The 19,799-nt window shown below is 41.8% G+C and overlaps 2 protein-coding genes across 2 annotated transcripts in view; both read right to left on the bottom strand.

The window, feature by feature from the left end:
* SLC28A2 (solute carrier family 28 member 2) overlaps positions 1 to 8,972 on the bottom strand; it is a 28,582-nt gene extending 19,610 nt beyond the window's left edge. Inside the window, exons 1-2 of the mRNA XM_023746544.1 lie at positions 8,881 to 8,972; positions 8,653 to 8,741 (exon numbers count right to left, since the gene is read on the bottom strand). Coding sequence (XP_023602312.1) covers positions 8,653 to 8,741; positions 8,881 to 8,919 — 128 coding nt within the window. The 5' untranslated portion in view covers positions 8,920 to 8,972. The remainder of the gene's footprint in view (positions 1 to 8,652; positions 8,742 to 8,880) is intronic.
* Positions 8,973 to 18,291: 9,319 nt separating this feature from the next.
* LOC102433329 (ribonuclease H2 subunit B) lies at positions 18,292 to 19,442 on the bottom strand. Its single transcript, XM_023746543.1, has one exon. The coding sequence runs from the start codon at positions 19,348 to 19,350 to the stop codon at positions 18,421 to 18,423; it is 930 nt and encodes a 309-aa protein (XP_023602311.1). The 5' UTR covers positions 19,351 to 19,442; the 3' UTR covers positions 18,292 to 18,420.
* Between the last annotated feature and the right edge of the window lie 357 nt (positions 19,443 to 19,799).

Below are 19,799 nucleotides of genomic sequence, written 5' to 3'. Positions count from 1 at the left end.
CATGGGTGAGCAGGGCCTGAGAGGGAGGACTATTCAAATTTGATTTAACATTTATATAGCCCTTTCTATGTGCTGGGTTCTTCCTAAGTGTTAGGTTTCCAGCAATTGAGTTAACTCTGCTACCTTTCCAGGCTTCATAAAGAATGTAGTGAGTAAAAAGTATTGCTTAGAAAGGTGTCAGATACCCAAAGCACATCATTATCTTTGGGATGTCATTCACAAAACACATCAAGGAAAGAATTAATTTTTAACCCTAGTCTTCCCCTATGTGCCAGGTGTATTTGATTTGCTCTTCTAGATCCACTCTCCACCTTGCTTTGTGCCCAGGGAGTCTTACCCTGTGGACTACACCTATAGGCTCCCATGCCCTCTGGCTTATCTAGTTGGGTTCTACCAGGGGAACCCAGAAGGGGATCAGAGTGTAAGAAAAGACTGAGGTCAGCATACTGAGATCTTCTTTATCTGACTCTCTTGGGTCCTCTTACATCTTGTCCCTTTGGGCCTAGAATAGTAACGGTTTACTGTTGCTGGCCTCAGGTTCTTGCACTGTCCTTCCTTGTGGTTCCACTACATCTTACACACATCTTTGTAATGGTCTCTTTGTACAGAAACCCTTTTCTAATTATCCTAACTTAAGTATTCCATTTGTTTCCTGTTGGTACTCAAACTGATACACTAGGTAAAGCTGATATAAAATTATACACAGTCACATGCCAGATCAGCAAGGCCACTGCAAAATAAGAGTGGGCATCCACTAGTCCAGTGGTTCTCAACTTTCTGGCCCTTTAAATACAGTTCCTCATGTTGTGACCCAACCATAAAATCATTTTCGTTGCTACTTCATAACTGTAATGTTGCTACTGTTATGAATTGTAATGTAAATATCTGATATGCAGGATGGTCTTAGGCGACCCCTGTGAAAGGGTCGTTCGACTGCCAGAGGGGTCGCGACCCACAGGTTGAGAACCGCTGCACTAGTCCGAGAGTGAATATAAGTCACATGCCTGGAAAAGGTTTTTGCCATCACCTTGTAATCAGACTTGACCATTTCCTGGGAACTAAAGTTCAATGGGTACTACCAGAAATCAAGTAAAGAACACTCATTTCTGCAAAACCCATTAACAACCTGATTCTAGAATAACAAGTTGGAACTGGACCTCTGGTTTAAAAAATTAAAACAAAAAATAGAAAGGAAAGCCATGAGGGGCATCCAACTGAAAAGAGGAACCAATTGAGAAGCAGTGCACAGAAGCATGTGAGCAGGTGTTCATGATCCTGGCGTCCTGCTTGGCCCAGGATCTTCCTAATACTACCAAGCTCTTTACTTTACATAATGGTAGAGTTTGAGGGTTAGTGTTATGTTATATCAGGAAGCTCAATCTAGAAGTAATCTACCTGATAGATGCTGAGATTCCACACCTTGCCCATAACTTGTCTGAAGCATGGGCCCACTGTTAAGTTCTTCCGGTATGTACATGGGAGGCTTTCCAGATATGGACTAACAACAACCCTCTCACTTATATGCTTACTGCCTGCAGGCTCAAGTGACAGAGCAAGAAAGAGTAGGGTAAGGATGATAGGCCATGCTAGCTGGACATAACATTAGAGGACACTACAGGTCAAGCCTAGCAGTAAGAGTGTGCATGCATTTTCTCAGAGATCCTATCCACAACATGAGGAAACTCTCCTAATTAAGGGAAACAGAATTATGGAAACTCCTAGGGTCTGGGTACTATCATTTCTCAATTAGAGGAGAAAGCTTAGGACAGCTTTCTGAAAATCCATCTCCAGTGACTATTGACATTGTGGTCCTGGGTGAATCTGCTGCTTTAGCTTGAAGAACTAAAAAGAAAGGAAATGAGTCAACCCAGAACCAAATGATGGTCTGAGTAAAGAGTGAGGGCCTCCAGGCAGAAGTGATCAGAATCTTTTCAAAGGCTTAAGGGATTTATTTAATGATGATACGAAAAGAATTAGTCAGTGGATACTGTACTTGTGCTGCTTTGCCAGATTCAAAATTATGTACACAACTAGTTTCAAACTGGATGGGCAAGGAGAGCTGGGTGGTGTTGTACAGGGTTTGAGAAGTTATCAAAGTGTCCAAGGGTGACTGAGTCTGAGGAACAAAAAGCTTATCAATAAGCCAAAGTGGAAATCCAAATACTAGTAGGAGTTGGAAAACCCAGGAAGGCAAGAGAAAGGTCAGAGGGAAGCCAGAAAACTTACACTGGAAGCAGACTGTGCACCTGGGGATGACCAGTTCTGAGACCCATCAGCCCAGGTAGAGTGAGAAGGCAACCCAAACCAGAACGCAGCCAGGTGCTTAGTTGCTGAGCTGTGATGGATGTATTGTCTTGGAGGGAACTCTTCCTCCCACTGTATCCAAATCTCTGCTTCCTGTGGCCATTTCAGGTAACAGAAAACATCAGATCTTCACACTAGGACAGGAAGGACCTATGTGATGGGATTTCTAACTAGCCCTTCAACCCATCCTCTTCTTCCTTCCAGAATTCTGTTCTCTCCAAGTTAGAGGTAGCCGTGGCTCTGACAGACAGTGAAATCTTCCCAGGTAAAGTGTTCCCTCTCATTAGGGAGGGTCATGACTACCTTCAATGGCCTTTTGAGCCAGGCCCTTTAGTTCTGTTGTTAGCAGAGTTTCTCCTGGTTTCTATTCATCATGGACTTCCTGTGCTAATACAGTTTGCCCTTATTTACACCTTTTAAAAAGATCTCAATAGGAATTTGAAGACAAAGGAGCTCTAGCTCATTCAGCTATTGATATCAGGTTCAGGCCCTAATGAGAAACAAAATAAACAGGAGTGAGGAGAAGCTCCCAGCAAGGAAGGGCTGCCTAAAATTCTTCACTTGGGAATTGCACTGGCATGTAACATAGGCTGCAGGCACCCTTCCCAACCTCCCTCCTGGTAACTTGTACAGCTCACACCCACCTACCTATCTTGCCATCCATCCTACCAGGCTTACCACCATCCTCCCAGGAAGTCAGAACAGTCGCTCTGATAGGGCAGCCAGAAGACACAGCAGACATAGTAGGAGCAGTTTGAGAGCTAAGAGAAAAAGTGAAAAAGAGAAATGATCTTTAGGCAGGAGGAGAGGTCAGTGATATTCAATGATGATAAAATCAAGCAGCTTAGCAAATGAGAAGAAGATGCTAGATTCGGCAGTGAAGAGGTCACTGGTTCTGTGGGAGAGAGCTGTTTACAGGAGAGTGCCTGGGTGAAAGCGGGATTGCAGGGGATTGAGTGAGTGTGAGCATATATGGACTACTTTTTTTATTTTTAGGTTTTCCTGTGAAGAAAAGAAAGACCAGATACTGTTTATTAAGCACCCTTTACCAGACCTCACCAATCATCCTCCCCTCAACCACAAGGTTAGTTAGGTGTATGAGCAAGGGAACTGAGCCTGCCAGTAGGTGGCAGAGTTGGGTTTTAAAATCCAGATCTTTCCATTACTCCATGTGGCTTCTACTTAGAGATGTAAGACTAGAATTTCAGAGGGATCATCCCAGAATTCAAAATGTATGATTGCTAAGAGAGCAGAAGAGAAGAAGCAGGTAACCATGCCTGTGATTGCTGAAGAAGCTCTCACAAAGGAGAGGAGACGTGAACTGATAGGAAAGGAAGGGGAAGAAGTCTGCTAAGTGGGTATGTTGCAGGCAGTTAGAAGAGAAGGGTGGGGAGTCTCCGGAAGAGGAAAAGCATACTTGAGTGAGCCTAGCATTTTGAAAGAATAGTATGATTTTCAGTTGCTGGGAAGCAGGGAGGATGTAGATGGATGGTGGGAAGAAAGCTGGTAAAAGGGACAGAAGCCGGGTCATGGAGATTCCTGGTATATGCCATGGTTAGGAATTCAGGTATTATCTTGTAGAAAATGGAAAGCCATCGTAGAAGGTACGCAAGGTAATAATGTGAGCAGATGTGTGTTTTAGAAAATCACTCTGGTGGCAGTGGGGCGAGAGAGAGACTGGGGCCATAAAGGAAGTAACTGAGGGTGCAGGGGGAGGTTGATATGAGGAGAGAGGATTAGTATCAAGTGGAGGAAAACTGGGATGATAATGAGGTTCCTGCCATGCATGCCTTAGTCATTCACCAAAATAGAGAATATAGGAGGAGGAACAGACCTAAGGAGAAACAGACATGAGGAGGAAATGTGAGTTTATTCATCTCTGTGTGCCTAGAGCCCAATCTGGGACCTGAAGTAGTATGGAAGCCTCAAACCTATGCTGATAGGAGTTCGGTTGCAATGTTTGATTTGAAGTATATAAGTGACATCTAAGTGTTTAGATGTTTGGCAAGTGGTCGGATATATAGGGATGAAGCTTAGAACAAAGGTACAGACTTCAGATATGGTTTTATGAATCAAGACATTACATATAGGAGTGAGAAGAGAAGACAAGTGACAGACCCTGGGAAACTAAAATAAAGAATATCCAGAGAGGTAGGAGAATGAGGAGGGTGTAGTGTCACTGAAATCAAAACATTAGTTTCAAGGAAGGAAAGGGTCAGAAAGGTCATGCTGCAGAGATTTCCAATGAAGTGTGTGTACATTGAACTTGATAAGTAGGTTTTTATTGCTCATCTGAGTAAGAGAATTTCAGCTGACCAGTGGTAGTGAAAACGAGGTTACATGGGACTGAGAAGTGAATGGACAGGTGATAAAATGATGTTGCAAATAAGTCCCACTTTTCCAAGAAACTTGGCCATGAAGGAAAAAGATATCATAAGGTTGAGTTGTTTGTTTGCTTATTGTAAGAAGAAAAAACCTTGAGTACATTTATAGATTGAGGAAGTGTCTAACAGAGAAGGAATAACTGAAGATGTAGGGGAAAGAGGGCTCTGTAGAAGGGGATAGAGAAGGATGATAATGAAGTTGGCTTCAGACTTAGGGAGAGTAAGCCTTTTGATAAAGGAGGGAAAAAGATGAGGATTCATGCAGGTGGAGGTACATTTAAGTTGGAGCATATAGGAAGATAATTTAGTATTTAAACAAAAATAGTAGTATGGAGTTTATAACATGTAGAAGTAAGATGTGTAAACAAACAATAGTAGTATAAAAACTGGAAGGAGAGATACAGAAGTATACTATTATATGGTTCTTATACTTTACATGAAAGGATATAATATCACTTGAAGGTATACTTGTAAGTTGAAGGTATGTTATAAACACTAAAGCAAGCACTAATATAACAAAAAAAGAGTTGTAGCTAATAAACCAACAAAGGAGATAAAATGGAATCATTTAAAATATTAAATCAACCTAAAGAAAGACATAAAAAGAAGAAAGGGCATAACAAGAGGAAAGGCATTAAAAATAAAATAGAAAGACATCTCATGTTTATGAGTCAGAAGAATTAATATTGTTAAAATGTTCATACTACCCAAAGCCCATCTATGGATTGAACACAATCCCCATCAAAATACCAATGGCATTGTTCACAGAAATAGAAAAAACCATCCTAATATGTGTATGACACCACAAAAGACCCCAAATAGCCAAAGCAGTCATGAAGAAACAAAACAAAGCCAAAGACATACTTTTTTATTTCAAACTATAATACAAAGCTATAATAATAAAAACAGTATAAACTATATATATAAAAGCCTGAGCGACCATTACAACTGGATGACTGGCCAGTAGCTATAACGCCCACTGACCACCAGGGGGCAGGCATTCAATGCAGGAGCTGCCCCCTGGTGGTCAGTGCACTCCCATAGTCAACCTTCCATGGCTGGCCAACCTCCTGGGGTCCCTCCCCACTCCACCCATGGCTGGCCCTGATCGCTGGCTAGGCCGAGGGACCCCACCCATGTACAAATTTGTGCACTGGGCCTCTAGTATGTCAAGACACATAGACCAATAGAACAGAATAGAGTGCTCAGAATTAAATTACCACATATACAGTCAACTAATATTCAACAAGGGAGCCAAGAACACCCAATGGGGAAAAATAGTCTCTTCAACAAATAATGTTGGGAAAACTAGATAAACACATGCACAATAATGAAATTGACCTCCTATCTTACACTACTCACAAAAATTAAGTCTAAATGGATCAAAGATTTAAACATAAGACCTGATTCCATAAAACTCTTAGAAGAAAATGTAGGTGAAGAAGCTCCTTAACATTAACCTTGGTGATAATTTTCTGGATATGACACCAAAAGCACAAAAAACGAAAGGAAAAATAAACAAGTGGAACTACATAAAACTTAAAAGCTTCTGCATTGCAAAAGAAACAGAATGAAAAAAAGCAGCCTACAGAATGAGAGAACATTCTGCAAATCATATATTGCATGAGAGGTTAATATCCAAAATATATGAAGAACTCATACAACTCAATAACAAAAAAACAAACAATCCAATTTAAAAATGGAGGAACTGAATAGACATTTTTCCAAAGAAGATATCCAATTGGTCAACAATGAAAAGGAGCTCAACATCAGTAATCATCAGAGAAATGCAAATAAAAACCACAATGAGCTATAACCTCACACCTGTTAGAATGGCTGTCGTCAAAAAGACAAGATATATAACTAGTGTTGGCAAGGATGTGGAGAAAAGGAAACCCTTGTACACTGTTGGTGAGAACGTAAATTGGTTCAATCACAATGGAAAATAATATGGAGGTTCTTCAAAAAATTGAAAATAGACCTACCATATTATTCAGTAATTTCACTTCTGGGTATATAGCCATAGGACCCACAGGAAATGAAAACAAAATATTAGAGAGATGTATGTGCTCCCATGTTTATTTCAGCCCATCAATGGGTGAATGGATAATGATGCGATATGAATATATAGGGTATCTCTAAAAAATGTATATACCCTTTAACAGCTAATAGTTCAATTTTGAAAGTAAAATGTATTTTAATAAATGCTGCCTTTATAATTATTCAAAATGTGTGTATACATTTTTTGGGACACCCTGTATATGTATATATAGCTAAACTCAGAAAGCGTAATGGAAAGAAAGAGAAGCTAAAATCAGTTTACATTGCAAGATCAGATTAAGGATTTCCTGAGGAACCAAGAGCAGAAGTAAGAGGATAAAGATGGGTCTGAGTGTGTGTCCTGAAAATGGTTGACCTTTAATCACTAAAACTTGTCAATTCTATTCTAAAAGTATATCTGGGGTTTATCTTTCCTAATCTATTCCCACATATCCGTGTTTTTTAAATTGAGGTTTAGAGAGAGAGGAAGGGAAGGGGAAAGAGAGAGAGAGAGAGAGAAACATTGCTATGACAGTGAAACATGTGGCATGCCCCCTACCAGGAAACTAGCTTGAAACCAGGGCATGTGCCCTGATAGGAGTGGAACTGGCAACCTTTCGGTGCATGGGATGACACCCAACCAACTGAGCCACACTGGGCAGGACAAAATCTGTAACTGGCTGTGATCAATTAATTGTAGGTACCATTGCACTTGGACCAGCCATGTCCATGTTGATATATATCAACTTGATTACAAAAGTGACTTTCTGAAGAAGAAAATAGAATTTAAAATTTTAAGCTTGTTTTCTCTGTGAAGTCACTAAGTTAATTCTTAAAAATAAAGAAAAGAAAACCAAAAAAATAACTATGTATTTGGGATTATTACCTTTAGAAACTATTCAACAGCCTCTTCTAAGCTTCTCAACGTCTGATTTCTGCACTTTTTTATAAATATCCAGATCCTTTTCCACACCATGCAACATGGCTTCCATCTGACCCACTTTATCCAAACAACTTTCTTAGACATTACTTCTGGGACCAAATCCATGAGCAAATTCAAAGATTTTTCTCACTCCTACTTCCCTGACCCCTGTCTGTTCAGACAAAATTGTGAACTGTTCATTCTTGATACTTCCTTCCCTTTTGACTTTCAAGGCTCTACATTTTTACTTTCACTGTTGTCCCTCATGGTGGTCCTTCTCTGCCTTTTTTTTCTTTCTCCCCATCCCCAAATTTGAGTATTCCAGAAGAGGTTTTGTTTGTTTGTTTGTTTGCTTTTCTTTCAATGATATGGGTAAGTTAATTTCTAAGCCTCAATTTTCTAATTGATAAAAAAGGGGATTAAAATTAGTGTCCACCTATTGTTGTAAAAATTAAATTACAGTGGGGCCTTGACTTACGAGTGTCCCGACTAACGAGTTTTTACGAGCCGTCTCTCAGCCGAATTTTTGCTTTGAGTTGCGAGCTAAAATTCGGGTTATGAGCCAGCTTCAGATACCCCACCGCTAGTTGGCGCAGCGAACGTCACAGTGAACGCCACAACATCAGCCCAGCATCACGTGTCTCACTCGTTCACTTTAATGATTTGACATACGAGTAATTTGAGTTACGAGCTCTGTCACGGAACGAATTAAACTCATAAGTCAAGGCCCCACTGTAATTACATAAAGCATTCTGTACAATACTGAGTACTCAAAAAATGTTAGCTGTTACTATTCTCATTGTTGTTATTTTTGTTGTCAGTCCAACCAACTCCAATTATATATCACACAGGTTTAGATACAAATAGTTGTGCATATGTAACATCAGGTGGCTGTGCGTCTTATCGCTATAATACGACCATGAGCTTCCTGAGTCCAGTGGCCACAATGAACCCACCCTAGCTCCTTAGGCCTTAACTAAACCAATTCCAGAACACACGTACCTGTGGTGAGTGGAAGGCCCCAGCCCATCCGGGGGGCTTTGTCCTTGCTCTTCAGTCCTCCTGGGTCCCTCAGGACTTAACCCTTCTTCCTGTAAGCACAGGTAGAGCTGGGTCAGTCATAGGGCCCTGCCAGGGGTGATGGGGATTGGGAGCAGCCAAAGACCCTACAGGAGGCTACACAGCAGACCTGAAAGCTCTGCATGAACTACTAGTGAACTGGTGGGTTACCGTGAGCTCCAGCCCTGGGTTGTCTGTGCCAGTCTTCATTGTGGACAAAGCAACGGCTTCTCTTCCACTTGTTTTCTCCAACTCCTGTTCTCCTCAACTGCAAAACAAATCCAGGGCCAAGGCTGAAAGATTGGCCAGTCTGTAATGTGGGACTAGGGAGAATTTTTAGGGCCAGTTACCCACAGAAAAAAACAAAACTAAAAATCTTTAGAGGTTTAGCTGATTTCTTTAAGAACTGAAAATTGGGAAGATTGGAAACATAATTTTAATATAATAAACAATGAAATACAGACTTCTGTTTCCTATTGTGAATAGGCAAGGAAGGGGTAATAAGATAGGAGAAGAGAAATAAAGGCCAGGAGGAATGGAAATGAATCAGTGGTTCACCCAGGTCCCCATTAGGTCCCGTAAGGAGTCAGAGGGCAACTACTCCTGTTAACCTGGGAGAGGCCCCACTGTGCCGGGTAAGAAGAAAACAGAAAGGGAGGCAGAGGGCTGGGAAGGCTCCACATCCCAGCATATTGCTGAGAAAACAAAGATGAACAGGTTTTGAAGTTCCTGACTATATTGTAACACAAACATTGTTTTTGTCCTGGTCGGCATGGCTCAGTGGTTGAGCATCAACTTATAAACCAGGAGGTTATGGTTCGATTCTGGTCAGAGCATATGCCTGGGTTGTAGGCTCGATCCCCAGTGAGGGGCGTGCAGGAGGCAGCTGATCAATGATTCTCTCTCATCATTGATGCTTCTATCTCTCTCTCCCTCTCCCTTCCTCTCTGAAATTAATAAAAATATATTTTGGAAAAAAATTGTTTTTGGACCATCTAAGACAGCTCCTCATTAGTTAAATAAAAGAAACCTACACTTAGAATAGTCAGCATGAATGTTAATTATCCCAAATAAAGAAAGTTTTAAAACAAAATGAGAGAATCAAGAAACTAAAGCAACATTTGAGCCTCACTGTACTAGTAAGCAATCCTAATAGACAAACATTCAAATTTATAAACTTATTCTGAGATGTTTCTTTACTTTGCAGAAAGTTAACTTACCCCATGAAATGTTTTTTTTTTATGTGATCTCTTCAAGCATTAAAATATAATTTCATTAAACACACATAACAGATTTTTGCTGTGTAAATTAGGACCTTCCCGTATCGGCAGAGAACAACCTGAATTTGGTCTAAATAGGATCAATTAAGGAATTTAGCAAATCAGGTTCCTACCCTCCCCAAACCCCCTTTCTTACACCAGCTTCTGAGATTCCTTCTGTCTCCTCAGGGAAGGGCGGAAAGAAAAACTCAGCTCCCAGAGATCCTGACTCTGAAGGGAGTCCTCCCCTGTCGAGGAGGAGGGCAACTCTCAAGTTAAACATTTACATATTTTAAAGACTGCCTTGCGGGGTCAGGTCTAAGAGTTCTGCAGGAACTCCCAACTGGCATATCAGCAGAAGCTCTGTCCAGCACTGAACTAAGAGAAAGGGCTCTGTGCTCGGGAAATGTATCGTGTTGTATGGGAAAGACAATTACTAGAAAGAAGGAAAAACAGAAAGCAGGACTATGCAGGATTCAATGCCAAATGATTGCTAGGAAGCACTAGGAAGTCTTTCATTAATCCATTCAACAAATATTTATGGAGTACTCACTGTTTTGGGTGCTGAAGATAGAAAGATGAATGAAACATGGCCTCTGCCGTGAAGGAACTTACAAATCATTAAGGGAAGACATGTGTCAGAAAGGTTCACGGAGTTGGTAACATTTGCCCTGAGTCTGGAAAGTCTTGAAAGGTAAGTAGGGGATGAATGATGGAGAAGGGGAAAGATGTACCAGCAGAGAGAGAAGCGTGAACAAAGGCACAGAGGTGTGGCCTTCTCTGACATGCTAAGGAGGCTGCAAAAATTAGCTAAAGAATGGAGAGACTTTTTAGAGGAATTAAGAAAGGACAAAATAAAGAAATTAGTTAAGAAATGGGGGGGGGGGGGGAGATGCCCGCCCGGTGTTGCTCAATGGTTGAACATTGACCCATGAACCAGAAGGTCATGGTTTGATTCCCAGTCAGGGCACATGCCTGGGTTTGGGGCTCAATTCCCAGTAAGGGGCATGCAGGAGGCAGCCGATCAATAATTTTCTCTCATCATTGATGTTTCTCTCTCCCTCCCTCCTCCTTTCTCTGAAATCAATCTATAATAATAAAAGCGTAACATGCTAATTAGACCAGATGTCCTTCTGGACAACCTTCCAGATGAAGCCGGGGCTGCAGCCGCAGGATCCAAGGCAGCCGCCGCAGCTGCAAAGGCCTACTCTTGCACAAATTTCGTGCATCAGGCCTCTAGTAAAAACATGTTTATTGGAGAAACTACTGAAAAAGCGTTTAAAATGAAGCTAAGCATGTGTTGAAGCTAGGTATAGAGTTTATATTAGAGTTAAGACCTCTGTTCCCTCTGACCAGAGGAAAGTCCCTTGAGGAAATTGTAGTAAGTGTAAAGGCAGAGAAACAACAGACTGAAAATTCCAATTTCCTCATCATTGACTGAGCTAATGTTGAAAGGATATGTCACATTATCTGCTAAACGAGAGCACCGCTTTGGAAATTATCCTTCTTCCAGGAGGACAACTGAAGAAATCAAAGCACCAAGGAGGAGTATTTGGAGGCCCTGCTTTTCCTCCCTTGCTCAATTTCATCTTGCCTTGGCTCCAGCCAGGGTCATAAAACAGCTTTATCTAGGGGTGTGGAGCAGGTTATCTTGTAGAGTGATATAGATTTTTAGAGCAAAGTGGACCTTTAACATCTTCTGGTCAGCCGCAACTGCTCTGACTGTAGGTATTGTAAGTCATCAAGCGGCAGGCAGTTGCCTGGTGGGCATGGCAGAAGGACTCTGTGCTCTGCTGGTCACGCACTCAGGCCCAGTAAACCCAACAGCCTGTTACACAACTCCCACTTTATGGAGATGATATCCAGTCCCTCTCTCTAGCCCTGGCCTTGAGAAGGTAAAGTAAAAACAAAGGTCGTCCCAGAAACCTGACGTTCATTTCCACTTAGATGACTCACTGATGTCTCAGCACCAATAGGTTCTAAACAAGAACTTTCTGTTATCTTCTCAGGTGCCACCTTCTCCCCTAGGTCAAGCATTCCTTATACTTACTACCCTCCTTCTTTCACTGCCCCCCTCCCATTGGCCCTTGCCCTCACTCGGCTTTGTGTTGGAGGTAAGTATGTGTTAGAGCTGGGTATAGAGTTTGCCTTGGAGCTAAAGCCTTTGTTCCTGCTCACCAGAGGGGAGTTTCTCCAGGGAAGAGCTTGTGGAGGAGAAAAAAAAAAAAAAGACATGATGGGGCAGAATGCAAAGGGAAGCATTTAAAGATACATTTCTTCAAATGTCACAATTTTGAGTAGGGTTGACCCTGAATATCAAGCCGTTTGAACTACTGGGGGTATTTAAAATGGTTTAAAGAGGTGGTGATAACAAGTGTTTTCTAAGAACCCCAATATTTTTATAATGCCTAGGTATACAATTATAGTTGATTTTTTTTTTTAATGTTTGCCATTTCTCACAGAATCCTGAAGTTTTTTAAACTTTGCCTTCAAGAAGCTTAAGGTCTTTTTCTCTCTAGCTTTGTCCCTCCTACAGGTTCCTTTCAGAGTAGTGAACGTGTGAAGGGTGTGGAACTAGAGAAGGGGAATGATAAATACCCCTCCATACTGCAGCACTGGGCTTGGCCAGTTCAGTGAGAATGTACTAGACAACCTGCTTCTTCAGCAGTTTTTAACAATCCCAGTTGAAAGATCAACCACATGTTATCTGACCACAGAAAGCAGAATGAGAATATGATGGCAAGTCCTAAGAAGTTATAACCTTAGATCAATCAAAGGACTTGTATGCATGCATATAAGCATAACCAATGGACATAAGACACTGGGGGGTAGGGGAGGCCAGGGGATTGTCAAGGGTGGGGGGGAAAAAAAGGAGACATATGTAACACTCTTTGTAATAATTTAAGCAATAAAAAAAATTAATTATAAAAAAAAGAAGTTATAACCTTTCTGCTCTGCCATTAGGGGTTTCTATCTTCTTTCGTGCCCTCTGCTTTTACATCCTACTTTTAACCTCTCTATCTCTTTGACTCCACCTCCCTCCCTCCCTCCCTCTCTTTTCTCTGTCTCTTCCGCAAACCCCTTCCTCTCTCTGTCCCATCTCTCCTTCTATTTAACTTTGCAGTGCTTCGCCTGAGAAGGTTGTGACAGAGAGAGCTCTGGAAAAATAGGCTGCAGAACGCCTGTGGGGGCCGCGTCAGTCCTTGCAGAGCAGAGCTGGTGATGGAGGCTGACAGGGCTAAAGGCCTGTGTGTCAGGGAGCAGATGGGTGAGCAGTCCTGGCTTTGTGATGGGAATGGATGAGGCTTATGTTCTAGAGACTTAGCATCAAGAACCACCTCCCACACTCAGTCATAGGGTGGATTAGAATCTTTATTCTCTATTTGCTGAACTTCCTGGAAGACTTTGATTTGGGTTCTAATTTTAAAAGCCTTACCTCTAGTAATTCTTATTGATTAATAGATGGCTAATGATTTCCCATGGCTAAATGGGTAGGTGGACAAAGTCTAGTAAGTTGGTGGTTGTAAGCCACTCCTGACCCTCCCCGCAGATGCTCTAACTATATCTCATTGGTGAAAGTCTACCATTGATTGGGAAAACAAGTGATAAGGAAGTAATACTATTTATTATTAAGCATTTCAGGGTTTACCTCTCCTGTTTTGTTTTGTTTTTACTTTACCTTCAAGGCAGGATTGGAAAGATTTGGAGTCAGACTCCATGGGCACAGTGACCTCACTCCCAAATGATTAAATTAGAACAAAAATGCAAGGAAAAATAAATTGTATAAATGGTAAGTGCTCTAAAAAATTGAATAGCTAAAGTGTTAAGTTCCTAATGTAGATCTTTGCTTTAAAATTTTTTTTTTATCTTTGCTTTTTTAAAGCTATATTGTTCACTTATATTTCAGCCACTAAAATGCATTTCACACGTTTTCTGATTTACTCCTGACCATGCACCTCTGAGGAAGGTACTATTGCCATCCCAATTTTCCAGACCAGGACACTCAGGCTTAGAGGCATGAAGCAATTCACCAAACACCGAAGTGAGCAAATGACAGAACTAAGTCTGAGCCCAGAGTCCTTGCCCTTAACCACAACTATCTGCTGTTCATCCTGGCCCCAGCCGTCTGCCTCTCTCCCCTCTTCCTGTTCTCATTATGCCATCCGTTAATGTCCAACTCAGCTGACTTCTTTTTCTGAACGCCGCTGGCCTCCACTTCAGCCTCCAATGAACTCACTGTCTTCCTTTTATTGCCTGAGCTACTCATGTGGCATCTTTTATATTTTTCTCTAATGCTGTTTGTCATAATGTTGTCATATTGTATTCTGGAGGGGGGAAAAGTTTGCATAAAAGTGGCAGTACAATGCCTCATTGAGAATTGTGGGTTTTGTTTTGCTTTGTTTTAGTTTTAGCAAATTTCTTGATTGACTTTTTGGGTATGAAGCTCCATTAGAGCAGAGACCCAAGCCCCTAGCACACAGAAATTGTGTAAAAATTATTTGTTGAAAAAATAGAAACACCTAGGTATGTGCCCGGATATCTGGAGCAAAGGAAAGTGAGGATATCTGTTACTTGAGAAGTGTACAGCGCTTAGCATCGTGCCTGGTACAAAGTAAGCATTCAATAGGTGGTGGCTATCTTGTTTTACATAAGTAATAGAGCAGGAATTATTGGAGCATCTTAGGAGGAGCAAGTAGAAAAGGGCAGGAGAAGAGAGAGGGGAAGAAATGGAGTAATATGTTGGTCACAGGGGCTCCATGTAAACTGCAGGCGAGTGAGGTCTTTTCAGAGGTGGCAATGGCCAAGGGACCATTAAGGAAAGGCTAGTTAACATTTTCTGTGCTGAGCTACAACTTCACCCTCCTTCCCTCAAGTCTTTAGTGAAATCTGTTACACATACAACTTGATGTCAGTAATTCTTGGAGAATTCAGGAAGCCAGGTTGTGTGCAGGGGCTGCCAGGGAGCAGGGGCAGCGAGGTGATACAGTGGGGCCTTGACTTACGAGTGTCCCAACTAACGAGTTTTTTGAGATACCAGCTGTCTCTCGCCGATTTTTTGCATTGAGTTGATAGAGTAATTTGAGTTGACGAGCTCCTTAACGAGCTCGGTCTTGGAACGAATTAAACTCGTAAGTCAAGGCCCCACTGTATATCTATATGAACAGCCCATTCAGCAGAGTTAGAGAATTTAGCCAAAGTATGCAAGCAGAACCAGAGACAACAAGGAGAGAGGCCCCAATAATTTTCAGAAATATTGGGAGTGATGGTGATTAATCTCATTCAACAGAAGATGGGGGGTTCCAGATAATTTTATTTAAATATTAAAGGATGGGGGATGGAGGCATGCCGGAAGCCGGTCCATCCTTGCTGCTTGACACAGTCGCTGCAGGAAAGAAACATCTGCACAGCATATGTTTCAATGGACCTGGCGTATATAGCATACTGTTCTTAATATGTTTGCTCCCTTTAGCGCCATGTGTTTTAACCAAGGTCACCTCTCCGAGAAAGGTTGTTTCCCCAGGTGGGGATTTTCCCCTGAGGTTAGGGAGGGGATACAACCCCTTAATTAAGTGCCAGGCGGGTAGTTAAGCTACATAATCTTTACTCCCTGGAATGGAGATAAGAAACGCCCTAACCTTTGTAATAGAAATTGACAGGATTAAAATCGGCTGGTATAAATACGGATGTAACAAGACAATAAACATCAGATCCTCATCAGTTCCTAACCAGAACTCCGACCAGAACTTTGGCTGGAGATCCTGGCTAGAGGTCCTGACTAGGCTGCTGATCAACTGAAGGCTGTCTTCATGTCATTCCTTCTTCGCCGACTCCGTCCACACCTTTGGGGACCCCTGGACCCGCTGGGATTGGACCCCAGCAGAGGCAGGTCCCAGCAGTCCAGAGGACTTTGGGAACATTCAAGTGATTAACACTTTGTCACATATACATTGTTATCATGCGGTTTATGTTATGTTCCCTTAGCTATATTATAAACTCCTTGGAGTAGCAACTATGACAAGGTGTTGAATTGAAACTGTATGGCTTTTTCTCATTCCTGTGTATTGACACATTGGATCCTGGCAATAACCCTCTGAAATAGTGTGGCAAGTATCAGTGTATTTCCCCTATTTTCAATATAAGAAAGTGCAGCCTCAGAGTGGTGACATCCTGTTCCCTGGGTTACAGAATCAACAATGAGTCAGGCCAACCTGGGGCAGTAGGGAGAGCCTAGATATATGAGAGTACACCTGGATGTCCGCGTGAAATCTACCTTTCCAGCCCTACTCATGCTCTGCCCATTAGAGCCACTCACACAGCAATCTTTGTCCTCTCTAGCCCCACAGAAATATTTGTCTATCAGCCCACAATCACATTTACCACCTAAGGCAGTGGTTCTCAACCTTCTGGCCCTTTAAATACAGTTCTTCATGTTGTGACCCAACCATAAAATTATTTTCGTTGCTACTTCATAACTGTAATGTTGCTACTGTTATGAATCGTAATGTAAATATCTGATATGCAGGATGGTCTTAGGCGACCCCTGTGAAAGGGTCGTTCGACTGCCAAATATTTGTCTATCAGCCCACAATCACATTTACCAAAGGCAAAACCTTTAGACAAGTTATTTCATATTTAAAAGGATAATAACAGAGGAATCTTCACAGAGCTGTGGAATTAAATGAAACAAATAATTTAATTAAATGAAAATCTTTGACACAGTGCCTGGCACATAGAAATGTTCAATAAATGGTCTCTCGTTTCTCTCCTCCCTTCTACAGCTCACTCTTCTTTCTCTATCTCGAAATGTAGGTTCAATGTTTGTTCTATCCTGCCATGTTCCTTATGTTTTATTGTACCTTTGATGGTTCCTGACACATAACTGATATCTGACCCTTCACCTGGGGGTAACCCTGAAAAGTGGGAGCAGGGGCTGGGCTGGGCTTAGGCTTGGGATGACAGAGCCAGATAGCAAACCCCCGGCCATGTTTAAGGTATAAGGCCTGGGATCCAAAGTGGTGGAGCTAAATCTGTTCTCATGTCCAAGAGGTGACTTCAGAGCCAAGAACCAGGGGCAGCCAGGTCACTGGATGGTGTCAACACAAATACTAGTCCATGTGAAAACAGCTGTCAATGAGAGAGAAACATGATCTGGAAAGTTTATTGGTGTGTTAGTTGGCCTGGGCTGCCATAACAAAATGCAATAGAGTCAGTGGCTTAAACAACAGAAATTTAAATTGATTGCTCACCGTTCTGTAGGCTAGAAGTTCAACGTCAGCGTACAGCATGGCTGGATTCTGGTGAGAGCTCTCTTCCTGGCTTGCAGATGGCCTCCTTCTTGCTGTGTCCACACGAGAACAAGCGAGCTCTCTGGTTTTTCTTCTTATAAGGGGATTAATCCCACCAGGAGGGCCCCCCTCTCATGACCTCACCTAACCTGATTACCTCCCAGAGGTCTCATCCCTAAATATCATCACAGTGAGGATTAAGGCTTCAACATTTGGGAGGGAGGGAGAAACAAACATGTAGCCCATAACATAACAATAGGCAACTACTACAGTACAGTTTTTATTTTACTTTAGTCTGTACAATTTTGACCATTAAAGAGAAGCCTTTCAGAAACGTGACTTTCTTTCTAACCAAATGAAATGTACACTTTTGAAAGCACAAAGTTCATTTTATTTACTGACACAAGATGCCGGTGACCAATACCAGCATGTCATAATTTCAAGAGTTTCATCAAAAGGTTGATGAGACTTGGGGACTCAACAGGGTTGAGTCACACATGAAGTCACCTGTTGGGAATGGCTAAAGGCATTTCCCCAAACCTGAAAAGGGATTATTGATTGTGGCTGCCAGACAGTTAAAGGGCATCTTAATCTACATGTTATTGCCTCCCACTGGCCAAACACCTGAACAGCCGTAGGCTAATTCCCCCATTCTGACAATGGACTCTGTACCAAACCCTGACCCTTTGAAGTGTTTATCTCTGCCTCGCCTCAGGACAAGTTGTGTTAATAAAAAGCATGGGGTCCTGGGGACGAGGAGAACCTAAGACCTTAGACTTAAGATCTTGGATCTTAGCTCCTTTAGCTAAGCTCCTCTGACCCCCAAATGCCTTTCAAAATTATATCTCGTTTCCGAACTCTATTAGTCTCTGGATTCCTATGTCATTTATGCATTCCTTCTCCAGATTCCTGAACCCTTCTTGATGCTGGGACAAGAACCCCGGCAACAAGACTCAAAGCTACTTCACTCATAAGTTTGCAGATTTCCTTATAAATATCTCCCCATATATTTGATGTAGGAATTGAAACAGAATTTTTTTTTTTTTTTTTTATTTCAAAGGATGGTGATTAAGGGTCAGGAAGTACAGTGACATGGAGGAAGGACAAAAGTGGAACTGTAAAAGAGAAAACATTTTTGCTGGATTTCATTTTTCATTTTCAAAGTTTCAAGTCTTTCCAACTTTTTTTTTATTTTTTGCACCAAAAAAGGAATCAATACTTTTCATTCCAGTCTTGTCAACTTTAGCCAACGCCTTTTGAGCTGCAGTCATTTTGCTATTTTTCTTTTCTGTCTTCATATCTTTGGTATTAAACTTAGTGTAATCTTCTTTTGCTTCTACAGGCTCATCTGATAACTTTACCTTCTTTGATGGAGGTTTTGGCAATGAAGCGGGATCTTCTGGAAGCTTTAAATATTTACATAAGTCATCACTTAATTCTTTAGTGATGTAATCAGATATCAGGCCATGGGCATAACGAATATAGTCCTCTTCCTTGTCACTGGAAATCTGGTGACCGGAGAAAAATGCAGTTGACTGTACCCGGGCACCGACATTTATGTTATTGGTTTTTAATGCTGCCACAGTCTGATTAACCTTTTTTTCCAGCCACTTTAATGTCTTCTCTTTGCTGTACTTGTAATATTTCTTTTTGCCTATTTCTTTTCCCTCTGTCACATGTTGAAGTAACTTCTCAAGTTCAGGAAGTTTCAGCAACAGGATGCAATTCGGAAACATATCATCCACCACAACTTGATCTAGAGGCTGGAACTTTCCCTCTTTATCAGCCTTTATAAGGTAGTGGAGGAGCAGAAATAGAGGGTCCATGGGTGTGACAAAATGGAGAAGACCTCCTGATTGAACTGATTGATTTATAAACCAAGAATGGTGTTTTTCCTTGAAAACTTTTATTTCAAACAGCTGTTGTAGACACATATTGAATAAGTAAAGGGCTCCTTCCCCTGAACATGGGTTAACCAGTTTTACAAACATAAGCCCACTTTTCATCTTCTTGGAAGCATCTTTTAAATATTCTGGAAGCAGGAACACGTGCTGCCGGGCGCGGGCGCCGTCCCCGCAGTCCTCGCGGCGCGCCATGCAGCCGGCCTTCTCCGCCGAGCGCGGCGCTGCGGGCCGGCGGGAGCGGCGGCAAATGGCGGGAGAGGGCTTGTTCCGGTGGCGCGGCGCCGAGGGCCCAGCGGGGCCCCTGAGGCGGCCTGGGGGCCGAAACAGAATGTTAAGTGTGTTTTTTAACAAGTTTGGAGCAGCAAGTTCTTTGCCAAAACCACATTTCTTCTTGTCAAGAGCCATTGTTCCCTTAAGGGAAGTGAACATTATGTCTGCAACATTGACTTTCTTGTAAAGAGAAATTAGAAGGTACTCCTTTTCTCCTATGCACTAGGTTTAAATTCTTTGTCAAAAGAATACCTCTTTGTGATTAACACAATGCACAGAATGATAAGGAAAATAACTGTTCAGATCTATTACATATAATAAATTACATAGATTGCATAGAATAAGTTATTTATTACATAAGAAATTATTGG

The sequence above is a fragment of the Myotis lucifugus genome, unplaced genomic scaffold (genome assembly GCF_000147115.1).
Source record: "Myotis lucifugus unplaced genomic scaffold, Myoluc2.0 scaffold_692, whole genome shotgun sequence".
Lineage (NCBI taxonomy): Eukaryota > Metazoa > Chordata > Mammalia > Chiroptera > Vespertilionidae > Myotis > Myotis lucifugus.
Note: the sequence above shows the minus strand (reverse complement) of the source record. Positions and strands in the feature narration are given on the sequence as shown.